This window comes from Gorilla gorilla, chromosome 17 (assembly GCF_029281585.2).
Source record: "Gorilla gorilla gorilla isolate KB3781 chromosome 17, NHGRI_mGorGor1-v2.1_pri, whole genome shotgun sequence".
Taxonomy (NCBI): domain Eukaryota; kingdom Metazoa; phylum Chordata; class Mammalia; order Primates; family Hominidae; genus Gorilla; species Gorilla gorilla.
In genome coordinates, this window is record NC_073241.2 from 110341955 (window position 1) to 110368871 (window position 26917).

Sequence of the window (26917 nt, forward strand, 5' to 3'; positions counted from 1 at the left end):
CATAGTGTATGCTCAGAAAAATAGCCACTGAATGAATGGGCTGAGCGTTTAAGTGAGGGGAAATATCAAGATGCAGGATCATAATACACAATCTTCATTGCCACTAGCCACGTGTGACTATTAAAATTTAATTAAATAGCTATACTTACCCATAATCTATGCACTCTGTAGCCACGTGGGGCTAGTGGCTACGATTTGAACAGCATAGATTATAGAAGATCATCACAGCAAGTTCTACTGGACAATGCTGATATAGGATGATTGTACATTGATTCTCAAAACTATCCCTATGCTTGGCACAAAGTAAATACTTAAGAAATGTTTGATTGAATTAATGAGCAAATAAACACTGTATCTCCCTCTCTTATTCTTGAGCTACACGTTTTGATGTAGAAGTTGCTTGTACCAAATTGCCAAACATTCTCTTAACTTGCCTAACACATTACATTTCTTGCCACAGAGTGGCTTGAAGAAGCCAGCCCCTTTTCCTGCCCATTTGAAAACACATTTGAATAAAATAGAAAAAAAACAAGCAACGTTCTGCAGTGGAAAGAATCCCTTGGATGTGAATCTGTGTGTGGACCCTATTACTTGTTGGTAGTGACCTTGGGCATGTTTTCTAACCTCTGGCCCTCCATCTCTTTCTTTGCGGATTATAGTAATGCCCACACAGCATGGGGTTTCGTGTACATGAAATGAGGGTGTGTGCATGCGGAGCATCTAGTAATGGCATGGCTGGCACATGGAGTTCAAAACAGTAGCTCAAAACTTGTTTATAGCAAGGCATGGTGGCTCATGTCTGTAATCCTAGCACTTTGGGAAGCTGAGGCAGGAGGATTGCTTGAGGCCAGAAGTATGAGATCAGCCTGGGCAACATAGCAAGATCTCATCTCTACCAAAAAATAAGACAAAACAAAAAATAACTGGGTGTGGTAGCTAGCTAATTGGGAGGCTGAGGCAGGAGGGTTGCTTGAGCCCAGGAGCTTGAAGCTACAATACCATGAGCTATGATCACACCACTGCATGCACTCCAGCCTGGGTGACAGAACAAGACCCTGTCTCTAAAAAAAAGAAAAACCAAAACCCCCGAAAACTTATTTATTCTCAGCAGCTTGCGTCCTGCAAACTTCACACCTGGATTATAAATGAAAACACAACAGCTGATCTCCTATATCCTTACACATTTTGGAGGGCTTATTTTCCTGCAGAATCTAATCATTGCTAATCATTTCAGTTAGTGAGTCAGCTAACACAGGTGCTCATTTGACCCCCCCCCAATATTGGGCCCATCTTGATAGTCTGCACAGATTTTCCACACTAGTCAAATGACTGAGGCATGGAGCTAGACTTCCTCCTCCCATTCAGACTACCTCATGGTGTTTCTGCAATGCGGAGAAAGTACCTGCGGCCCTGTGGGTTTAGAGTTTTCTCGTCTTAGACCTTGGAAAAAAAAAAAGGTAGCGGAGGGGGGATTTCTAGCCTTGCTCTTAGATTCTTGTTTCCAAATCCCACAGCTCCGTTAATGGTGTATGAAAACAGAATTCTATCTGCATGATTTGAAAGGGTTTTCACATAGTCTCTCATTTACGAAAGAATAACCTTACGAAGCTGATGGCTCAGATAATTCTCTCATTTTTTTCCTGCTGGAAAATCTGAAGCCTAGAAAGGTTGTTTGTTAATGTATTTAATAATCATTTTTTGAACACTCGCTGCAAGCCAGGAGTGATCTTAAGTCCAGGGAAACAGAGAGAAAAGCCGTAGCTTCTTCCCTGGCTGGTTGGGGGAGGCAGAGAAGTCAACAGGAAATGTCAGTACAGGGCACTAAATGCCGAGATCACGATGATGGGTGAGTAGGGATGCACCCAACCCAGGTCTTAGGGTGCAGTCTGGCTTCTTGGAAGAGGCCTCAGTTGTGGCACTGAAGGAATTAGTCAGGGGAGGAAGCCCTGAAGGGACATACTCAGATGGGGACTGTACACCTCTCTGGTGGCAGCATCTGAATGGTAAGGGGCTTGAAGTGAGAAATCTATTAACAGTGGTTCCAGGCAAGAAATTCAGCGGCCTTAATAATCTGAGACAGGGTGTGGAGGAGAAGAGATGGCTTCCAGAGATATTGGGAGGTAGCGACATTGCCAGGTTTTAGCTGTAAGCAAACTTATATCCTAAAGCTCTGTTTAAAGTGCACAGCAACATGCTATAATGAATGCAGAGAACCATTTAGGAGCTCCCAAAGAACTCTGCTGGTGACAGCTAGCCTGACTTAGCCTTTTGACTGTTTCTCCTCTGTGCTTTCAGTGGATGTGCTTTACGTCACCTGCAGTCACTGGTACCATTGCTCCTATCCATGGAAAATGAGGCTACATTTTCTAATTGAACCAAATAGAGTGTGACTGAAGTTCATGGAAAATGAGCAACTTCATGTGCCATGAAGAGTCAAAGGCCCTTTCCAAGCCAACTCCATCGTGCCCAACATGAATTATCCCCGTATGTCTGCAGAGAGTTTGTTGTCCAAGTATCACAAAAGCAAAGGGCCTCTCGTCCTTATGAAACTAACTTCTTAAAAATACCCCAGCATTTGCCAGTTCAATAGTTTTGGACTGACTTATGGGCATTAAAACCTTTTTCTCTTAAGAGGAAAAATTCCCAGCCAGGCCGAGAAAGCTCATATCAAGTTTCAGCTTGATTCATTTCAAAACCACCATGAAAATTGGGACATTTTCTCCACACCACAATGGGTTAGTCATGGAAATTCTGCCTTAATCGCAGCTACCATGGCCACAGCCATGAAGCATGTGCTCTGTGCCTCTGAAAAGTGATGTGAGAGTATTGGAGAATTTCTCCCCTTCACTGTCGGAAAGCAGAAATGCATTACAGTTCATGGTCTATGGAAAAATGCCAGGGTAACCTGAGGTTCCCTTTTCAGCAAGCAATCTGATATTTGATACATTTTTTTTTTCTGTATGGCAGTTTGGTTTGGTAGCTGTTTCCAAAATGTGCTCTTTCCAAACTAAAACTATAGAAAGTTAAACTTAGCAGAAATGTGCATTAAGCTGGGTGTAGTGGTTCACACCTGTAATCCCAGCACTTTGGGAGGCCGAGGTGGGTGGATCACCTGAGGTCAGCAGTTTGAGACCAGCCCGGCCAACATGGTGAAACCCCGTCTCTACTAAAAATACAAAAATTAGCCAGGTGTCGTGGCGCGTGCCTGTAATCCAAGCTCCTCGGGAGGCTGAGGCAGGAGAATTGCTTGAACCCGGGAGGCAGAGGTTGCAGTGAGCCGCGATTGTATCACTGCACTGCAGACTGAGGGACAGAGCAAGACTCTGTCTCAAAAATATATATATATTATAAATATAATATATATTATATATTAATATAATTAATATAATATATATTATATTAATATATTATATATTATATTAATATATTATATATTAATATAATATATTAATATATTATATATTATATTAATATATTATATTAATATATTATATATTATATTAATATATTATATAATTATATTATATAATATAATATATAATATATTAATATAATATATTAATATAATATATAATATATTAATATAATATATTAATATAATATATAATATATTAATATAATATATTAATATAATATATAATATATTAATATATTATATTAATATAATATATAATATATTAATATAATATATTAATATAATATATGATATATTAATATAATATATTAATATAATATATGATATATTAATATAATATATTAATATAATATATAATATATTAATATAATATATTAATATAATATATAATATATTATATTAATATAATATAAATATAATATATTAATATAATATATAATATATTATATTAATATAATATAAATATAATATATTAATATAATATATAATATATTAATATAATATATAATATATTAATATAATATATTAATATAATATATAATATATTATATTAATATAATATAAATATATTATATTAATATAATATAAATATAATATATTAATATAATATATAATATATTAATATAATATATAATATATTAATATAATATATTAATATAATATATAAGGTATATTAATATAATATATTAATATAATATATAAGGTATATTAATATAATATATTAATATAATATATAAGGTATATTAATATAATATATTAATATAATATATAAGGTATATTAATATAATATATTAATATAATATATAAGGTATATTAATATAATATATTAATATAATATATAAGATATATTAATATAATATATTAATATAATATATAAGATATATTAATATAATATATTAATATAATATATAAGATATATTAATATAATATATTAATATAATATATAAGATATATTAATATAATATATTAATATAATATATAAGATATATTAATATAATATATTAATATAATATATAAGATATATTAATATAATATATTAATATAATATATAAGATATATTAATATAATATATTAATATAATATATAAGATATATTAATATAATATATTAATATAATATATAAGATATATTAATATAATATATTAATATAATATATAAGATATATTAATATAATATATTAATATAATATATAAGATATATTAATATAATATATTAATATAATATATAAGATATATTAATATAATATATTAATATAATATATAAGATATATTAATATAATATATTAATATAATATATAAGATATATTAATATAATATATTAATATAATATATAAGATATATTAATATAATATATTAATATAATATATAAGATATATTAATATAATATATTAATATAATATATAAGATATATTAATATAATATATTAATATAATATATAAGATATATTAATATAATATATTAATATAATATATAAGATATATTAATATAATATATTAATATAATATATAAGATATATTAATATAATATATAATATAATATATAAGATATTAATATAATATATAATATAATATATAAGATATTAATATAATATATAATATATATAAGATATTAATATAATATATTAATATGATATATTAATATATATTAATATGATATATAATATATTAATATATTATATTATACTAATATATTATATATTATATAATATATAATATATTATATTATATATTTTATTAATATATGATATATATTTTATTAATATAATATTATATTAATATAATATATAATATAATATATTAATATAATATATAATATATTATATTAATATAATATATAATATATTATATTAATATAATATATAATATATTATATTAATATATATAATATATTAATAAAATATATAATATAATATATTATATATTATATAATATATAATATATTAATATAATATAATATATAATATATTTATATAATATATTAATATAATATATCATATATTAATATAATATATATAATAATATAATATATATAATATATTAATATAATATATTATAATATATTAAATATATATTAAAATATATGTTTAAAAACATATTATAATATATTTTAATATAATATATAATATATTTTAATATAATATATAATATATATAATATATATTATATATAATATATTATATTTTAATATTATATATAATATATATTATATTGTATATAATATATTAATATATTATGTATAATATATTAATATATTACGTATAATATATTAATATAATATATATTATATTTTAATATAATATATATTATATTTTAATATAATATATATAATATATTAATATAATATATATTATATTTTAATATAATATATATTATATTTTAATATAATATATATAATATATTAATATAATATATATTATATTTTAATATAATATATATTATATTTTAATATAATATATATTATATTTTAATATAATATATATTATATTTTAATATAATATATATTATATTTTAATATAATATATATTATATTTTAATATAATATATATTATATTTTAATATAATATATATTATATTTTAATATAATATATATTATATTTTAATATTAAGCTGAGTAGGGATTCTGAGTAGCAGAGTTCTTTGGGAGCTCCTAAATGGTTCTCTGCATTCATTATAGCATGTTGCTGTGCACTTTAAACAGAGCTTTAGGATATAAGTTTGCTTACAGCTAAAACCTGGCAATGTCGCTACCTCCCAATATCTCTGGAAGCCATCTCTTCTCCTCCACAGCCTGTCTCAGATTATTAAGGCTGCTGAATTTCTTGCCTGGAACCACTGTTAATAGATTTCTCACTTCAAGCCCCTTACCATTCAGATGCTGCCACCAGAGAGGTGTACAGTCCCCATCTGAGTATGTCCCTTCAGGGCTTCTTCTCCTGACTAATTCCTTCAGTGCCACAACTGAGGCCTCTTCCAAGAAGCCAGACTGCACCCTAAGACCTGGGTTGGGTGCATCCCTACTCACTTAATATTAAATATTAAATTAGATATTATATTTAAATATTAAATATAATATTTTATATATTATGTTTTAATATATAATATATATAATATATATATGCATTAAGAGGTTAAGAGTGGCTTCCCCTGAGGTATTCGGACCTTCCTCTTACTCATGAGTGACAGAAATAGAGCAGTCTTCTCTGCCATATGTCCTGGAGACTCTTGCTAAGTGTGGCCAGGCTTCACTGTGCTTAGGTCTTCTTAGTGCAAACCTCAACCAGTAAAACAGAATGGGCCGTTCCGCCTTCTCTGCATCCATAGCAGAGAATGCTTCTTCAGCCTTGAAGCTACTCACATCCCGCTAGGAGCCACTTCTATAAGCTACATTCCTGGTTTTTTTCTTGAGATAGTTTGTTCATTTGTTCGCTTGTTCCTTTATTGACAGAGGAACCAGCATGTTTTCCCTAGGAACATTCTAGACTTTGAGAACACAAGGATGAGTTCCTGCCCTCCTGGGGCTCACAGCCTAAGTGCGGGAGACAGACATCACACTTCTGGGTTGTTTTAAAAGTATAACTCATTACAGACTGCCACCTCACACATTCTGAAATCCTAAACTGCCAGGTGGACTTAATTCAGTGGGCCCAGGAGGGTCGGGGGATGGCAAAGATGGAATCCTCCCTGGAGTCCTGGCAGAAGTTTCTCGGTGTGAACTTGTCCACCCCTGCACACAAGTGGACTTACCAAGTCCATCCTAAGAGGGGCCCAAAGCTGTCCCATCTGCTCCCCTGGCTCCCTGCATTCCTCTCCCACCCCACTGTTATGCTGGGTCACATCTCGGGCCTCTTCCTGGCTCCAGCTGAGGTGTGTCTGACCTGCCACCAATCATTCGAGCCTTTGGCCACCATTTTCGTCAAGTGCTCCAGCACCTCTGTGGCCCTCCAAATCGGGCCAGCGCTCCTCAGCCCAGCATGGGAAGACCCACTGTTAGAGAGCCCAGGCAGGCTCTCTATTCACTGGGCCCTGGAACACCCTTCAGTCACTTGGTGGCCTCTCCACTCCTCCGCTTGGCCAAATCCTCACTCCCTTCCCTCCCCTCAGCCCCCAGCCTCTTCTAGAGCAGTGCTTCTCAGCTTTTGCCGCATGTTCACATCCCCTGGGGAGATTGACATCTGCTTGTGCCCAGGATGCACCCTAGATGGGGTGAGTCAGTTCCTGGGATGCAGTGGTGTTTTGTTTTTTTAAATTGTCCAGGTGATTCCTCTGTGCAGCTGAGTTGGAGAAGCAGTGTTAACTAGCCTTTCGTTGTTCTTTAGTCACTTCATCCTGTTCAGTTTTTGCTCCTGAGCTTGTTTTAGTTTCCTGGACAGAGCCGTGATATAGGTTTGTTCAGCTCTGCCCCTGGTAGCTACTAGCCAAGGCCGTTGGCAGCTGCCTGTTTGCTGGAAACTTTAACAGCCCCCTCTTCCATCTCCTTCACTGGCTGCCAGTCAGCATCTGCTTCTTGCGTTTTTGTCCTCTCTCCTCTCCCCGAGCCTTCCTCTGCCCCTCGTTATGCCTCTGTCCTCCCCAACCAGCACCCCGCCCGGCCCCCAACAAACCTCCCTGTCCTGGGCCTTATTTCCTTCTTCCAGAACAGTTGGAGATCTGCACGGATAAGCTGCTAAACTCATTATGTGTAGAGTACATGCAAGGATATTTGTGCGGCGCTCTTCCAAAACCGTAAACCATAGGAGGGGGAAATGATTTGGAAACTAGCTATCCAACAAATGGGACTGATTAATTGCAGTGCAACAACAATTAAAACATTTACAAAGAATTTTTAGAGACATGGCTTATCCGGTTAAGGGAAATAAGCAGAATGCAATATTACATATAGTATGAGCTATACTATCTACAGGAAAAGAAGCCTGGAGGAGAATATGCCAAAATACTAACAGTGCTTGTCTTGATGTGGTAAGATTATAGCTGACTTTCTTTCGTTGTTACAATTTCGTGTTTTGTTTTTTAAAAATTATACGCTCATCATGTATTACATTTATCATCAGGGGAAAGTGATTTAAAAAGATGAATTGGGGGGGTTGTTCATGTCAGATGGTGGCTTTTTGCATCCATCCAAGTGTGTAATGGGGAATTTTCATTTTAGACAACATGGACTCAGTAGAGGAGAGTCCCAGGGTAGAGTCTGGAGGAGAACCTTTTAAGAAAATAAGTTTCTCCAGCCTGGGCAACATGTCAAAACCCCGTTTCTACAAAAATTAGCCAGGTATGGTGTTGCGTGCCTGTAGGGAGGCTGAGATGGAACAATCAACTGAGTCCAGGAGGTTGAGGCTACAGTGAGCCAAGATTGTGCCACTGCCCTCCAGCCTGGGAGACAGAGCAAGACCCTGTCAAAAAAAAAAAAAAAAAAAAAAAGAGGGAGGGAGGGGAAGAAAAGAAAGAAAGAAAAAATAATAATAAGGTTCTCTTAAAGGGAAGGCCCCTGAGAGGGGTCAGCTTAGTGAGCCAGGACTGGAGAAGCACATTCTAGCAGGGGGAATCTTTGCCCTCCCCTGGCCAGGGTCCTCCTGGCACCCTGCTGAGCCCAGCTAGAGAGATGGGTGTTTATGAGCCTCATTCAGGTACTGGATGCTGATGGGCTCCCTCTTGGCTTCAGAGCACCACTGATGTTTTCCTTTGTGCCATCTCTGCGGATGGTTAACCTTTCATTATACCTGCCTTACCCTGATAAGAGGAGTTATCATCAGGTGCTAGGATAATGTCACTTAATATAATCCCAGGTGTAATTTAATGGCTTCTCCTGACCAGTGACTTGTGCTTGATTTTGCATATTCTACTAAAGAAAATAGTTTGCAGACAACACCTGCCTGTTCATTAATAGAATAAAGCTGTCATACAGCCAGATCACTTATTATAACCATCAGCAAAAGAATTATCCCCAAAATAAAGTGAGGGGAAATGCACATCATTTTTTTTAACTTCTCTGTCCTGGACCAGTATAGCTGCAGTTATGGCAGTTAGGATGTTTTTAGCTTCAAATAAAGAATATCTGATTAAAACTGGCTGAAATAACAGGCGTTTGTTAATTTCACATGGCAAGAAGTCTGGGCACTAGATCATCCCAGGGTTGCAACCCATCGGGGTTGTCAGTTAACATTTTCCATTTTTCTCCCTTGCCATCCTGTGACTAGATGGCCACATGGTCACCAGATGGCTGCCACAGCTCCAGACATCCTGTCCTTACACAGTAGCATCCCAAGCAGGAAAGAAGAGGAACAGCAGCACAAAAGGCCTTCTCACTTGCCTCTCTCTGGACAGAGAGAAAAATCTGTTTCCCACAGGCTCTCAGTATACTGCCCTATATTGCTCAGTAACTCAAATTGGGCTACATAGCTGCCTCTAGACCAGTCACAAGTGCAGAGGAGCAGGACTGCCATCTCTTCTTGTCTTTTGGAATGAATGACCGGCATCCACTCGCTTGTGGCTGTTGTACCTTGTAATAACTGCCTTTTGTGTCAAGACTGCCAGAGTGTTCTCTCTACTAAAATGGACTTGGATTTGTGGAAAAAAGAGGATTCTTCCTCTAATCCTCTTTCTGTAGCTTTTTAAAGATTTATGGATATAGCTGTAGAAGGGAAAAAGAAAAATCCTGTTTCTCTCTCTTCCATGCAATAGCTTGTTAAACTAAGAAGGACATGATTATTCCATTCAGTTTGAATCCTGTTTATTGAATGACCAAAGGACGTAAACAGCCTTTGTAAAAGATGAAGTGTAATCCAGACAGAAAGTATTATTATTGAGGAAGAGAGGTGCTTATGACATATCATAAGAGTCTTTGCTCCTATTTTGGCTCTTAAAACTGTTTTACTTTTGTTTTAGACTTAGAAGGTTTTGACTCCGTGGTATCATCTACTGAGAAACTCAGTCATCCGACCACAAGCAGACCAAAAGCTACAGGGAGGCGGCCTCCGTCCCAGTCCCTCACATCTGTAAGTGTCTCCTCAAACTGTATGTCCCCTTACTTCTCTACAGCGGAAAAGCAGGACAGATTAGAAACTCTAGCTAAGGACTCTTCTGCAAGCAGCCGATTTGTGGACACCCTGGGAGAGGGAGGCCATGAGATACACTGCCAACCAAAAGTGATTTCAGTCTTCTTTACTTGAGCGGCATTTCTTTCTATCTGTTCTTTGTGTTTCTGCCAGCAAGGTAGGTGCTCCGTATTCCCACTTTCCTTTTCTTTCCTTCCAGACTGATTCTTATTTGAACCTGAAATGAAATGGGTAAGAAAAAAAATCACGTTTTATGGGTGGGGAGAGGAGAATGAGGCTGGTTTGGTGTGTAAACAAAACAAAACTTTACTAAATAAAGATCTGCTCCTATATAGCGCCAGGCAGCAGCCGAACCTTTCTCTCTCAAATCCCCGTTGCCTGTGCCCCTCCACAGAATACCACACAGGCCTTCAGGAGATTGTTTTCAAACATATGAGGCACCTGGTGATGAAGGAGAGACTGATTGGAACACTCAGGATAACCCATAGAAGATTTTTGTTTGGGTCGTTTTGAATGACTTTTTATTGCAAACCTATTACACGTTTATTGTACCAAATTTGAACTACAAAATGTGTAAAGAAGAAAGTTATCTGTAATCCTGCTCCCCAGTGCAAAGAACCGTTAACTTTTTGTTATACAGCCTTAGCTTTTTTTAAAAAAATTATTTGTATATATAAAATTATTTCTTCACAAATAGGATTACGTAGTACGCATCGTTGTGAAACTTGCTTTACTCCTCTTCTGTTGTGTGCCTTTCTCCCCAGTCATGACACATTCTTCCCTGATATCACATTTCATGGCTGCCCATTTTTCTAACCTATGAGTATGTGAGCGTTTAGCCAATGTATTGTTATTGGGCATTTATGTTGTTTCCAGTTCCTCATTATAAACAACACTCAAATGAATGCCACTGCAGAAAAATCTTGATGCTGCTCTAAAATTATTGACTTGGGTAAAAATTTTCTGGAAGTGGGTCAAAGGGAAATGTATGCTTTGCTTTTGCCACAGGTTGTTCTGTCCCCTCCAAGCTCACCTTCCACAAGTTGTGTTTGTGTATAAGTTCGATCTCTCTCTCTCTCTCTCTCTCTCTCTCTATTTATTTCCATATAGCACATTGCCTTGTTCCAGTGAGTCTAAGTCCTTATAACCTCTACCCAGATAAACCAAGGAATTAACCTTTTGCAGGTTTCCCAGGACACTTCCTATTTTCATGTCATCACTGATCCCACCTAAGGTGTCATCATTTAGAAGAAAAAGAATGTCACTTCCTTGGAACCTCTTCTCTCATATCTAGAGTATGGAAGTATGGTTTGAGTCATCCTATTTTTCCTCTTAGTATGAAAAACCTAACTGCATTGACAACTTTTTGGGTGAAACACTTTTAAAAGTAGCTGACTTTTTTATTGTTATACAGACTTCTCTGTCAACACCACCTTCTTTCCCTTCTCCCTCTCACCTCTTCACACCCCACCCCAACACCCCTCTTATACCCACGACCTGTTTAGTTGGTTCTTAGTATCTCTATATTTTGTTTTTCAATCCTACCTCCTCCATCTTCTCTGTAAATCCTTGATCATTTTTGTCTTCCTTCCAAATTCTTCCCAACTTTTCAAGGTCTAGAGAGCCTTGTGACTTCCAGAATTACAGAAAGGTTTAAATTACCATCTCTTGTCCCACCTTTGGTCCATACATCCCATGCCTGAGAGTTCGTATGTATTTGGGGGATGTGGTGAGGACATATCATCTTCACTGCCTTCGGACTACACAGTTGTTCATTCATTCAACAACTCTTTATAGACATCTATCCCCTATGGGCTCGGCACTGTGCCAGGTACCAAAGATACAACTGGAATGAAAAGCACATGGTCACTGCCTGCAGGAAGCTTACGGCACAATGACTCGAAGTTTGGCATTTTATATGAAGTGATTTCATTTGCAGACTTAAAACAAAAGGATATATTTGTGCTTTAAAGTATAAATATTATATTCTCTTCATTCCCATTCATCCCTACTTGGATGTGTACATTGAATTCCTATTTACTCTCCTTCAGTTAGCACCTGTGGATTTTTCATAGGCAAGTGGAGGCTTAGTGGATATGGGCGTATTCCTCAAAGGTCACTGGGGGAAATGATGGAGGAAATGCACCAGTCATGATTCCCCAGCCTGGGGCCTCTGACCCTAGCTGAAGTTCTTTATGTTTATAGGACTCAAAGAGCAAGCTTTGATTGGCAGCTCATGAACCCTAGGTTGTAATGGAGGGAACTGGCTTTTTGAATAAAATCTCAAAATGAAAGGATTCAGGCATGGTATGGTGGCTAAGCAGTTAAGCCTAGATTAATAAGAAGGCTTGGTGGTGGGGGAAACGTTATTCTAGGTAATTGGATTTTCAGATTAAATGAAGGTTAACAAATAAAACCTGTTAAATTGAAAAATTTGCTTAAAAATTCCCTAAAATGCATTAGGTTTCTGCCTTAAGTAAACAGAAGAAAACATACTATATTTTTGGGTGTAATTTTTCTATAATGACGCCAAGTGGTGACTTTAAATGGGACTGTTTTTCTACCACCAGGGTAGAAAGCATAGAGATGAAGCTGAAGATGAGCTTGCTGAAAGAGATCTGTGGAAGATTCTTCATTATAAAGGATTCCTTGCTATAGGAACTCTTATTTTAATTTGCTTTGTTCCAAAATAGGGAAATTCTAGCCCAGTGATCATCTGTGACCAAGTGAATTCCAGTGAATTGGTCCAGAATTTTTTTTTTTTTTCCAGACAGGGTCCCCACTCTTTTGTCCAGGCTGGAGTGCAGTGGTGCAATGTCAATGGCTCACTGCACCCTCGACCTCCAGGGCTCAAGTGATCCTTCCACCTCAGCCTCCCGAGTAGCTGGGACTCCAGGTGCACACCACCATGCCTGGCTAATTTTTGTATTTTTCGTAGAGATGGAGTTTCACCATGTTGCCCAGGCTGGTCCCAAATTCCTGGGCTCAAGAGATCCTCCCGCCTCATAATCCCCGTGTTGGGATTACGGTCATGAGCCACTGCATCTGGCCTCATCTGGCTTTTTTATCTTTATAGTGATCTTCACAGTGAGGCAGAAAGAACAGGGGTGTCGTCCTATATTTTACCAAAAGATGCTGCCATTCTGTAAATATACTATAGCAATACAGACTCCAAAATGAATGTTGGCTGTCAGCAATAATGAGGGCAGAGATTTAGCAGCAGGTACGAAAGGAGATATGAGCTTGTTGCACTAGCGAGCAGGGCTGTGCTCTCAAGCTGAGGAAACACTGGTCACTGGACCACAAGCCTGGTGAGCCCTTATCCCTGGAAATGGTTTTCTCTCAGACACATCCTTTAGGGCACTTCCGTATGCAGCAGATTTAGTGATCATGGAAAAGGTCAAGGAAAAGGAAGAGGAGGGAATGGAGGAGAGGCAGATTAGAGCAGCCTCTTGTTGACCTGTGTGTTCTTCCCTGGTAGACTGTCAGCCCTGTGAGGGCAGGCATCCTGTGCGGCATGTCACTAAGTCTGCAGTACAAGCTCACTGCTTGGCACATGGTAGCAAATGTTTAGAGGAAGGAGCAGGAAAGGATGGACGATGGATGCTTGCAAGGATGAAGTGATTGATGGACATCAGTGGCAAGATCCCTGGTTTAGGAAACCTTGCTTCTTAGTCGCAGTTCTGCCACTAATCAGCTATGTGACTTGAGCGCGTGGATAACAGCACACTTTTTTGCCTCACAGGGTTATCGTGAGAAGACAAAATAGCAGTGTCAAGTGCTTTGGAAAGCATACAGCATTATATTAACGAAAGTGGTGTCAGCTAAGGTGTAATTCTGACAAAAGCATTTTCTTTTGGCTTTATCAGTCATCCCTTTCAAGCCCTGATATCTTCGACTCCCCATGTCCCGAAGAGGATAAGGAGGAACACATTTCACTTGCGCACAGAGGAGTGGATGCGTCAAAGAAAACTTCCAAGACTGTTACCATATCCCAAGTGAGTCACCAGCCATGGCGAGGGTGTCCCTGTCATTTCATGCATGTGCTAATGATGGGTTATAAACCAAACAAAGATACACAAACAGTGCAGGTGTTTGTCATTCTTCAGTGACAGCGATTCTGTTACTCATCAAAATCCCCAAGGCATGTTGCAGTCTCCGAAACTAGGCAGAATCCCTGAGATACAAGTTCAGTTGTTTATTTCCCATGTTGTTCTCTTGTGGTTTGATCTCCTCTTCATACCATCACACACACATTCACAAATACCTTCACACACTACCACCATCACCACAACCAGAACAATTTAAAAAGCCTTGAGGCATCTAGAGAGAAGACATTAAATATATTAAATGCTGTGCCCTCTGCCCACAGATCTTGTCTTTTATGTTCAAAGCTGGTCACAAATTATAGTTGGAAGATCATAAATATAAATAACTAATGTGGTCTCTTAAAGAAAATTGATTTGGAGTCACATTCTATGATAAATTTATAGTCTAAAAACACTTTAATTTTATTCCATGCCCAGAGAATAGTACAGATACTTTATTAGTTTATGAGAAACAAGGAAGACATTTAACTTTTAGCTACTGCATGTAACTTTTGAGGAGCATCTTGTGCAAATTTTCTTCCTGTGAATACGAACCAAGATTTTAAAATTCCATTTTCTCCCACTAAGAAAACCAAGTCAATTGGAATTATTTTCTCTGAATATTAGCAACTTCTTTCTGTCTAAAAGCAGAAAACTATAGTCACTTGAAGCAGGAATAGCACAAAGAAATCAAAGGTTACCGTGGAATTTTCCTTCTCCATAGATTTAAGAATTTACATGTATAGATTTTCTGAAAAATCTGATACAGTAAGCAAAACGTGATCCTATACAACAGATCAGTTGTAATTATTCAAAAACCGAAGCATTCTTTCTTTATAAAAGGATTCCATCTTCAGAAATTGCATTTAGACCCGTTTTTTCTGGTGACCGTAGGTATAGTTTCATTTGACATCCCTGGGGTGTCTCTACAGTGACATCTACTGGTGGACAGTGGGTTTTCGTGGTTCTGATTTACACAGTTGTATCCCATTAGCCTATTTCACTTCCCCGGAGTTGTCATATTGTGCTCTTCAGTGCTTCTAGAAATTCCACTTGAACTAATTTGATCAGGGAGGGCGGTGGCCTATACTCTGTGAGGGCTTTAAAATTGCTCAGTAGCCGAAATGGGCCGGGAGAGCGTGTCATATAGGAAATGCCAAGAGAAGCATTGATTCAAGAAGTGTCTGGAAGTCAGTCAGTGCAAAGGCATTGGTGGGTCACAGGAGTATGGGAGGTCCGCAAGGATGCAGGATGGGCAACAGGAAAAGGCAAAAGCCCAGGAATAGGTGACAAGCAAAGGAGAGGACAGGAGAGTGCGAATCTTCAGACTCAGGCAGCCACAGTCGCAGTGCTGGACTTGAGGGATCCAGTTGATAGGGAATTGATCCCCTGTTCTGCCAGTTATTACCTATGAGTCTTGGGGAACTACTCAGCCACTTCTCTAAGCCTCAGTTTTCTGCTTGGTAAAATGCTTGTGCCAACCGATCGTTGCTCAAATTGTCTAGCCGGTGTCCGGCATGTGCTCATTGCTCCAGAAATGTCAGTTCCTCTTCCCTCTTACTCTGACTCCTACTAATGATAATGCACAGGCTGGCGGAGCGCTATTCCTGGCAGCAGAGAGCACTTTTCCTCAATGGTAACTTGGCAGAAAAAAGGCGAGCAGAGAGGCTGGGAATGATGGCCCATCTGCTTTTGGCTTTCTCTGCCCAGTCTCTCCCTCTAGCACAGCCTGAATCCAGACTCTGCCTCCTCGCCATGCCAGCCAAGCCCCTTTTGGCTCCTGCGCTGGGGTAGCCTGCTGGGTACCTGCTGCTGGAGGGAGTCTCACGGCCGCGTTGCCAAGCTTCACCACCAGCCTCTACTTCTGCCCTGCTGCTCATCGCCCCCGCCTCCCAACATCCTGTCCCACTCTTTTCCCTCCTCGCCACCTGCCTCCCAGCTCCCTTGTTGGTGCCTTCTCCCCCAGGGGCCTACTGGGCACCCCTCTTCTCTCTCGCCCATGACTGTCCTTCTTCCTCGGCCCTCCTGGCCTCCTCAGGACACTTCTCCATCAGGCCTCCCCCGCCAGTCTCCTCCATCTTCAGCCTGGCCCTTCGCTGGCTCTTTCTCTCAGCGTATCGTGCAGCTTAGGGTCTCCCCAGTCCCGGAAAGTGAACAGAGCCCTTCCCTGATCCCACCTCCCCCTGAAGCTTCCGCATGAGCATGCTCCCTCTCTCCCGTCTTCCTGCCTTAACCAAGTTTCTGGAAAGAGAGTCCTAAACTTGCAGGCCACACCTTCACCTCCCATCCAGGTGCTCATCTGCCAGGAGCAGCTTTCTGTCTCCCTGGCTCCACCAAGTGGACTCCACCCAGTTTTCCTCTCAGCACCCTTCACCCACGCATGCAACCACTTCGTTCCTTCTGGACTCTCCTCCAGGCCTGTCTTCTGCTTCATCCCCTCTTCCTCCCCTCTTTCCCAGTCACTAAGGGCTCCTAAAATCCAATGTGTCAAAAACGGAAATCATTATCTGATTCTCCAATCTGCTGTTTCTCCCATGAAAGGTACAATCTCGATGCCTGGTGTGTGCACCACACCCGTGGTCCCTGATCTGTCCTTCCTCCTCCACCCTCTGCATCCTGTCCAGGACCACATCTCCCTGCTCACAAGGCGTCTGTTCCATGAGGGCAGGGTCTCCATCCTCCTGGCCCACTCCTGCCCCCAGCACTGGGAACAATGCCTGGTGCTCTATGTCGGCTGTGCTTGCCTTTGCCACATCACTCAAAGTTGTCTTGTGTCTATCCTCCTAGCCACTGCCTGGGTCCAACCCTGACCGCTTCTAGCTTACGTTGTGTAAGACTCTCCCAGCAGTTCTCTCCAGCTCCAGATCTGCCAACCCTTCAGCCTTTCTGCAGCCAGCATGGTCCTCAGCACCGTGTGCCCTCCTCTCACCCTTTCGCCTAGCAGCTTGTACTTCCCAGCCTTAGCTCTGCCCCCAAGGCCCTCTCTTGCCCCCTTTGACGGTCTAGCAGTACTTCCCACCAATGCATTTTGCTCTGCGGTCTCTAGACCTTTGCCTGGCGTGTTCCCTCCCGCTGCAGCTTCTTTCTCTAAGCGCCCCTCCTTCCCTCTGGCTACTTCTTGGTCCTCCTCCAAGACGGGACTGTCAGCACCTGCTTGCGATGCCTGCCCGTCTGGATGGCTGGCCCCTTTTCTGTGTTTCTGGGGCTCTGTATGCTCACCTCCCTCTGTGCAGTCGTCCCCCCATCTCAGTGCGTTGGTCTGTCTGTCTGTCTGCACCCCACTGGGTTCTGAGCTCCCTGGAGACCAGGAGAATGCCTATTAAGGCATGTCTTGTTCACTTCAGAGTTTGTGGTGCCTGGCAAGTAGTTGGGCATCTCAATGTGTATATTGAACCAGTCGGAAACTCTCTGTCCAGAAAGAAGGTCACATTTAAAATACATAGAAGGCAGCATGTGAGTAAGGGGGAAATGCCTGTACCAAGCAGGCCCTTGGTGGCTTGTGGATGAAGGAACAAGTGAATGGAGTGTGTGGAGAGAGGCGGGGACAGTGGTGTTAACGGAGAGTTTGACTAACCAGGACAAAGACGCAGCACACAAATCCCCGGCCCTGAACCCTCCCTGCCTTCCCTCGTCACAGGTGTCTGACAACAAAGCATCCCTGCCGCCCAAGCCAGGGACCATGGCAGCAGGTGGCGGTGGGCCAGCCCCTCTGTCCTCAGCGGCGCCCTCCCCCCTGTCATCCTCTTTGGGAACAGCTGGACACAGAGCCAACTCCCCGTCTCTGTTCAGCACGGAAGGAAAACCAAAGATGGAGCCTGCGGCCAGCAGCCAGGCGACCGTGGAGGAGCTAAGGACACAGGTCCGCGAGCTGAGGAGCATCATCGAGACCATGAAGGACCAGCAGAAGTGAGTGCCTGGGGACTCTTGGGGGCCGTCACCCAGGTTGCTCTCTGCCAGGCCAGCACCTAGTTCTGAAAGCATGGATCCCAGCCTGCCTTGGAGGGCGGGCCTGGTCTCCCCGGTGATGGTGGCAGCAATGGTGGGAGTGCGTGTAGACCCCGAGAGTCTTAATTTATACCTAAATTTTGCTGCATGTTTTTGCTGGACTTACTGTGTGCAGGAAGGGCACGGGCTGGCCATGGGGCATAGAGGGATGAGTCCATTGCAGGGACTGATGCTCTCAGCAGGCTGCTAAGAAGAAAAGCATTTAAATCCCCCATAAAATACAGTATGTACATGAACCACTTCTTAAATAAGCTCAACAGCTAGCTTTTCCTCTTGCAACAGAAAAATGGCAATTTCTTCACTTAGCTGCCAGATGAAGCAGTTGGCCTGCATTGAGGTACAAGTAATGTATGAAGAAGATGTAGGGAATCTTGAAGCCCAAGATTTTACACTCAGTAAGATGTTCTCACCATGAGACTGCAGTGGGTGGGGCGGGGCAGTGGGGGTCTTTCTTCCTGCATGGCTGCACACACACTCTCGCCACATCTCTAATCCTCAAGGAGCACTTTGTTGAGGAGAAAGGCCTGGACACAAAAATAAGTATCATACATCATTATCATCCAGGATGTGGTTTGCAATGACAAAGCCCATAGGAGGATTAGAAGTAGAAAATGGGCATGGTGGCTCATGCCTGTAATCTCAGCACTTTGGGAGGCCAAGGCAGGTGAATCACCTGAGGTCAGGAGTTTGAGACTAGCCTGGCCAACATGGCGAAACCCTGTCTCTACTAAAAATACAAAAAAATTAGTTGGGCGTGGTGGCTTGCACCTGTAATCCCAGCCACTTGGGAGGCTGAGGCAGGAGAATTGCTTGAACCCAGGAGGAGGAGGTTGCAGTGAGCCAAGATTGCGCCACTGCACTCCAGCATGGGTGACAGAGCGAGACTCCGTCTAAAAAAAAAAAAAAGTAGGGAGGCACTGCTCTGAGTAAACTGAGGCTCGAGGAGTTTAGGGATCAGTTAGCTGTTTCTTGAGAGAATCAAGGGAGGCACCTCAAAGAGTTATTTCCCGGGTAGGATTTTGAACGATGATTTAGGATTGCCAAGAGCACACTACTCCAGCAGCGAAAACATCATGTTGATTCCTGGCCACACGGGGCAGCCTGGTGAGGTCAACACATCCCCAGGTGACTGGCCTCCTTGGATTGGAGGTGCCTGGGGTGGTGACAGGAGATGCAGCCAGAGACTTACAGCGATGAAGCCCTCTGCCAGTCTGGGGTCAGCAGAAGCCCTGTCACCTGCCTCCCTCTACTTGGCTTGAGGGCCCTAATGTGTTTTGTGGTCACTTTGGGGGGATAACTGGGTTAAGCAAACTTAAGTTCTTTTCTGAAGGGCTCTTCAGAGCCTTCGCTTTGCATTGGGAGGATGGAGAGGATAGCATATGCAAGGTGTCCCACACCTGCTTAATCACAGAACCTTTTTTTTCCAGAGCATCCTAGGATGAGGGTTCCATGGAATTCGCTTTGAGTAATGTGGCTCTAAGCGGGTTCTGTTCCACTCAGGCTGGGAGGGAATTGAAGCCTCTTGGACTTACCCCAGCCTGGAAGAGATCCATCAGATTAATATACAAGACTGACAGATGGTACTTGAGAAGGAATCCTGGGGCCAGCCAGGCTACCTCTAACCCCTTAAAGTCCCCAGCTCCTATCTGGCTCTGGAGGTTACTCATTTGGGTACCCAAAGGCCCCATCCACGTCCAGGTGACCTGTGTCCCTTTCCTAGACAGGACATCCCAGAGGCCCCAGGATACCCCAGAGCATTGGTTATTGCCTTCTGAACAGGACCATCATGGCATCAGACTGGCTTGAATTCAGGGCTTTAGCTGTTTGGACCCTCTGAGAGGTGCCTGCAACATCTGAAATGCCCTGTGCTTCCGGGCTGCCACACCATGTTTCTCCCCCACTGTGAAGCCTGCAAATAGTTGGTGGGAATTGTCTTTCCCCGGCCAACATCTCTTGAGTCAACACCCCACAGTGGCCTCTCTTCCAAAGCCTGCCTTTTGCTGCCTACGTCAGTCTGGCCTTCGTGCCCAGGGTCAGTGGGTCCCTACTAGTCTCTTGTATTAGTTCTTCATGTCAGTTTCCTGTTAGCCTTCAACTCAAGTCCACACCAGCTCTCCTTATCCCCAAATAAGCTGGTTCTCACCTCCCTGCTTTTCTCTGGCTTTTCTCTGTCAATTCCCCTGTGTTTCTTCCTCCTCATAGACTTACGCTCATTTTCATTTCACTAGTTCAAGACTTAGTGACTTTCTTTGGACTGCTTTCCCCAATTAACTCCCCACAGCTGGACTGCTTGAGGCTTTGCCTGCCAGTCTCCTGGGGTTGGAGCATTTGCTTGGAGTCTCACCTTCTTCCTTCCTAATCCCTAAGTAGTACCCAATGAGATATGGGTGCATGATGTGTGCTTAAATAAATACAATAATGAATCACAACTGGTTCATATTCGTTGTGATATAAACCCAGTATGTTGACAGCAGAGCTGGGACACTGCCCCAGAGAATAGGGACCATCATCGTGCTCATCCGAAGTGAGAAAATGCAATATAACTTCCACCTTATTTTACTGTGGTGTCTCAGGCATCTTTGTTTCTTGATTTTCCAATCCAGTCTGTAAAAATATGCATGTAAAATGGAGGGTTGGATACCTGAAAATGGAGGACAGCTCTCTGCCCAGTGTTTGGATGGTTGCAGTGTCCTAAGTATAGAGCCCTAACTTTGTGGGATGGTTAGTGCTGTGCACTTCATTATTTTTCATGTTGGAAAGGGCATTAGGCCGTGGATCCTAAGTCATGCCAGTTTCTCTAAGACATGATTGCCATACCGTTACTCCAATTATTTTACCCCCAAGTTTTTGGGACTTACTGTGTAGGATTTTGTGAGAATCCATGAAAACATACCAGTAACCTTTCAGCAATTAAAAACCCTATTGAAAATAAAGGAAATAGGCCAGGTGCGGTGGCTTATGCCTGTAATCCTAGCACTTTGGGAGGCTGAGGTGGGCTGATCACCTGAGGTGAGGGGTTCGGGACCAGCCTGGCCAACATGGTGAAACCCCGTCTCTACTAAAAATACAAAAATTAGCCAGGCATGGTGGTGTGTGCCTGTAATCCCAGCTCCTCGGGAGGCTGAGGCAGGAGAATCGCTTGAACCCAGGAGGCAGAGGTTGCCGTGAGCCGAGATCACCCCACTGAACTCCAGCCTGGGCAACAGAGTGAGACTCCATCTCAAAAAATAATAATAATAAAAATAAATAAATAAATAAATAAAATAAAGGAAATATATATGGAGTGGTAAAAACATCTGCAATAAAAATTACAAGAAGAGCCAGGCTTAGTGGTTCATGTCTGTAATCCTAGCACTTTGGGAGGCCAAGGCAGGAGGATTGCTAGAGCCCAGGAGTTCAAGACCAGCCTGGGCAACATAGACCCCCATCTCTACAAAAATAATTTTAAAAATTGGCCTGGCATGGTAGTGTGCGCTTGTAGTCCTAGCTACTCAGGAGGCTGAGGCAGGAGGATCGCTTGAGTTTGGGAGGTTGAGGCTGCAGTGACCTGTGATCGTGCCACTGCACTTCAGCCTGAACAATAGAGCAAGCCCTTGTCTCAAAAAAAAAAATTATAATAAGTACATTTAAAGCCCAGTGATTTTGTAATAAAGGAATGGTTATGGGGAAGATGACAGAATATGAACCTGTCATATTCTGACAGGTTACGTGAAGTCTAGTAATTGGGCAAGTCAGGCCACCACGCTGGGCCTCAGTTTCCCCATCTTATCCTTTTGAGAGAAGTTTGGACTAAGGGATTTCAAAGATCACTTCCGCACCCACCAGTTGCTGGCTACATATTTTAGGGGCCCCAGAATAATGGTGAGCCTTACTGTCTGAAACAAATTTTAAGCAGTAACAAAGCAAAGAAAATAATGATGTTTTGTCCACAGTTTCTTTGTAAAAAAGGATCAGATGGATTTTGTAATGATAATAAGAGATTTCTGATCTCTGATGAAGGAAGTCTGGGATTTTGGTTAATTTCATTGCCATTTGCTTTTCAGACGAGAGATTAAACAGTTATTGTCTGAGTTGGATGAAGAGAAGAAAATCCGGCTTCGGTTGCAGGTGCGTCCCTTTGGGTTCTGCTGCCCGTGAGTCCTAGGCTCAGTGGGGCAGGACATTGTCAGGGCTTTTATTTCAAAAATAAATGATTGTCACCTCTCTGCAGATCTGGATACATTTCCTGTGACCATCTTCTTAGAATCGTATGGGCTTACTACATATCGTTTCCCCAGGAAGTCTTGGGGAAGGGAAACATTAGGAAATGTGCCCCAAATTGGGTTTCTCGTTTGGAATTTATCTTTTTTTTTTTTTTCTTTTTGAGATGGAGTCTCGCTCTGTGACCCAGGCTGGAGTGCAATGGCGCCATCTTGGCTCCCTGCAACCTCCGCCTCCCGGGTTCAAGCAATTCTCCTGCCTCAGACTCCCGATTAGCTGGGACTACAGGCATGTGCCACCACACCTGGCTAATTTTTTGTATTTTTAGTAGAGACGGGGTTTCACTGTGTTAGCCAGGGTGGTCTCGATCTCCTGACCTCAGGTGATCCGCCTGCCTCAGCCTCCCAAAGTGTTGGGATTACAGGTGTGAGCCACCGCACCCAGCCTGGAATTTATCTTAAACATCTCTGTGAAAAGCCCCTCTCCCACCTCCATTTCCAAGAGGCCTCATTATATGTGGTCACTATGGCTCCAGGGGCCACAGCTGTCCACGTTCGGGGGCATTTGCTCTTGATTTCTCAGTGATGGCCATTTCTGTCCTGCCAGGGTGTTAGAGCTCTGTCCCCTGTAGCCTCTGATTCAACACTGCTGTTACCAAATGGCAGAGAATGCGTGGGAGTTCTGATTGACCGAAGGTAGACTTTTAGCTTTCATCCAGTTGGCACCCTTGTGGTGATGGGGACCCATGCTGCTTAACAAAGGATAGGTAGCTGCTTGCCATCATTTTGGGGGTGCTGACAGACACCCCCTTGAGCCAACCACAGCTGCCTTCCAACACTGCCAGATGGCCCAGCCTGTTAGGACCGCCTGCTCTACCCTCTGGCTAAGAAACTTGAATTATTGCTGCTTTTGACAAACTTTGCAGCCTGGCAGCCTGAGAATCAAAATGTGCACCATTTCCTAGTGCCTCGTGTCTGTGTACCTGTTCTGTGTTGATGTCACTTCTGGCATTGCTGTTGATTGTCTATTCAGATGTCATGTCACCTTTAAAATTGTCAGATTGATTGTTTTCTTTCAGTCGACCAGGTTGATAATCTTTCAGCTTCTATAAAACCAGCCAGTTCATTATGACTTTGTTCCATTCTTATTTTTCTCTTTCTAGATGGAAGTGAACGACATAAAGAAAGCTCTACAATCAAAATGAATACTTGATCAATGAAATGTCACATTATTCATCCTGAGTCCGAGACTCAAATTTTCTGCCCCAGCCAAAATAATCTTGTGCCAAAAGATTAAAGGTTTGCCTCAAAATGTCCCTGTTTGAAAGATTAGCACAAAAGTCTTGATAGCACAACACAAATTCCATCCAAGAGGAGAATCTTCCCCAGGGTTTAGTCCTGGGGCTGGCACTCGTTGTGACTTACACAGAGCAAAATTGTGCTAAAGGCTTTTCTACTCTGAGATCTCAATGCGAAATGAAAACTCAGGCAGTTTAGTCCATAGTGGTACTATTTTGATGATATTTTCCATTAATAAAATGTAATTTCAGATTATTCGTTTACAAGCTTTATAATTTTATGATTTTTTAATCGTGTTTTGTCACAGACTTCCCTAGTGTTTGTACTACACGTAGTCAGAAGCGAGTGTCCTTTTCTTTTGCTTCAGGCTAAGAGCTGCCTCGCTCTTTGTCCCCCCATTAGGATTCTATTACATATGCAATTGTAGGTTCAACCTGTCCCTTTCCCTGCCAGCAAACCCCACCACCCTAAGAGAAATTTTAGCTTATATATGATGGTATATTTACAAAAAGAGAAAGAGAAAGTCTGGTATTTGCAATGATCTGTGCCTTCTTTTTACCACCCTCTTGATTGGAGCTTTTGTGATGCAGCTACCATGATTCAAAAAAATTAAAAATTAAAAAAAAAAAATCTGCCACTTATCCAAGTCCACTAGAGGCCACTGTCTTCAAAGCTTCTCTCACCCTAGCCAAAGGTCCTAAGAGGAGACAGCTGTGAAGTTGGGAGTGCTCTGTGGTACCAGCTGTGACTTTTCTATTTCTCCTAGTTTTAGGTTGTTCATGAAACTAGAAATGTCATCCTGCTTGATTTTTCATCAGCCAAGTTAAACCCCTGCTTTCTGTCCTTTGCACCTTTTGCGTGAACAGAATATGCATTATTAAAGCAAAAATAAATAAAAGTAAAATACAAATGAAAACAAGGGAGGGAAAGTTGTATTATTTCCTGCACTGGGTTACCCGTGTGTGTTATCGTTTAAACTGTATTCACATAATGTCATTTGCCTTGCTCACTTGTAACCCCTTCCTCAGGTCCAAGAGAATGGGAGGAGGGTCATGTTGAAGTGTAGCCATTGGAACTTTCTTGCATTTATGGAGTTGCTTTTTCTTTCCCAGGGAAACTGATGTTTGCCTGTCCGCTTTATCTTTGTAGTATATGAACAGTTCAGCCTTAGACTATGTAACTGTTTTCTCATCCTTAGCTGAAAATGAGGGGCCTACTGTATTGCGAGACTGTTCAGGGGTAGGGGTGGAGGGGGTGGTCCCTTAATGGCCCCTGAAGATGTTGGATGTGTTTCTCAAAAGCTGCTTTGTCTATTTCCTGAGTTTAATAGTGAAACTACTAAACATTAATAGATTTGCACAGCCACAAAGAATGAGAGTTGATAATACTGAAGAAGTGATGCAAAAACAAAAAATCACATTATTGATCATTGATAGTATTACAAATAAATGTCTCTTCCTCCCTCCCTCCTCCTGCCTTCCTCTTAACCTATGTGCTCATCCTTGCTACTTGAGGCTGTTATTTCCCTCCGAGTATTTAAGGAGCCCAAACACCTTGGTCTTCCTGGGTGGGGGCATAATTAAGGGAAGGGAGTGTATAAGGAAGGAAACCTGATACCCTCCATTCCCATCCCTGGATATATTGCCTTTTCAGCAGCCTCGGGTTCAGTGTGCTTGGGGTCAGGAGTGACAGGTTCCCAAGAGCAGTGTAAAATATCCATGTACCCCTTGACAGTTATAAGCATTTCTGCGTTAAACTTGAAGATTCCAGAGATTCCCCACGACCTAATGATCTAAGAATGCAGATTGGATTCTTTGATGTTCAAATTTCTCATCTACTTATGAAAATCCCTAATTATATAGTTTTATATAATGTGTATACAGAGTAGGATTGTTGATGAAATAGAGCGGTTGGAACACCCTCATGGAGCACTGGCAACATGGAATGTAGAGAGCTGATGTCTTCCCCCTCATAGACGCCATTGGCTTCCTTTGTATAAGGAGAGGGAGAAGTGATTCTGGAAGGAGAAGTTGGTATGTCTAGCTTCATTGCTGCCCCTCGGGCTACCCAGCAAGAGGATTCTGCGTCAAGGAACTGGAGGAGCCGCTACCCAAACTGCCACCATCTTTACTCTTTACAAAATGGACCCATCGAGAATGTTGAAAAGCTTGGAAGTATCACTTTTGAAAAAAAAAAAATTATTTTGCATTCAGCGTGGACTCGACCAGGCATCTATGGAGATTATTTTTTTGCTTCATTTTATAAAGTTGTATTTAGAAAAGTCTTAAGTATTGTGCTTTGTAAAGAAGATGATTAAAATGAAATTTTGTGAGAATAGTTTTGTTCAAAGTTGTCATGGTCCAAGAGGAATGATTTTTTTTTTTTTTTGGAATACCATTTTTCTCCACTTTATACAGTTAGATTTCTCTTATAGAAATATCTTTAGAAGACATGGAATATAGTGCCTCTCCCCCATCTTTCCCAAGTGAACAGAAATAATCTGTGAAATCTGTGCCTGTGAATTCTATTTTTTAAATTGTTCAGTTTTATACTCATATCTAATCAGAAAATGCCAGTTAGGTATAAATTCTTTTTTAGTGTAAAAAATTTTAAGTCATCATTATTCAAATAACTGTGTAAAGCCACTTTTTTTTTTTTTTTTTTTTTTTTTTGGAGACAGACTCTCACTCTGTCACCCAGGCTGGAGTGTGATGTTGCGATCTCTGCTCACTGCAACCTCCGCCTCCTGGGCTCGAGTGATTCTCCTGCCTCAGCCTCCCCAGTAGCTGGGATTACAGGTGCCCGCCACCGCGCCTAACTAATTTTTGTATTTTTAGGAGAGACGAGGTTTCGCCATGTTGGCAA

General features: G+C 40.9%; 1 protein-coding gene across 1 annotated transcript; it reads left to right on the forward strand.

The window, feature by feature from the left end:
- Positions 1–9622: 9622 nt before the first annotated feature.
- LOC129528259 (SH3 domain-containing kinase-binding protein 1-like) lies at positions 9623–24054 on the forward strand. The gene is made up of 6 exons (XM_055368086.2): positions 9623–9782; positions 10292–10401; positions 14331–14459; positions 18187–18455; positions 22598–22661; positions 23917–24054. Exons 1-6 carry the CDS (start codon positions 9623–9625, stop codon positions 23956–23958), a joined length of 774 nt encoding a protein of 257 aa, XP_055224061.1. The 3' UTR covers positions 23959–24054.
- The last annotated feature ends 2863 nt before the right edge of the window (positions 24055–26917 follow it).

Coding starts and splice junctions, on each gene's coding strand:
- LOC129528259 (XM_055368086.2), top strand. CDS start 9,623: ATGGCTGCCACAGCTCCAGACATCCTGTCCTTACACAGTAGCATCCCA. Junction 10,402..14,330: donor CGTCCCAGTCCCTCACATCT/GTAAGTGTCTCC, acceptor TGGCTTTATCAG/TCATCCCTTTCAAGCCCTGA. Junction 22,662..23,916: donor AAATCCGGCTTCGGTTGCAG/GTGCGTCCCTTT, acceptor TTCTCTTTCTAG/ATGGAAGTGAACGACATAAA.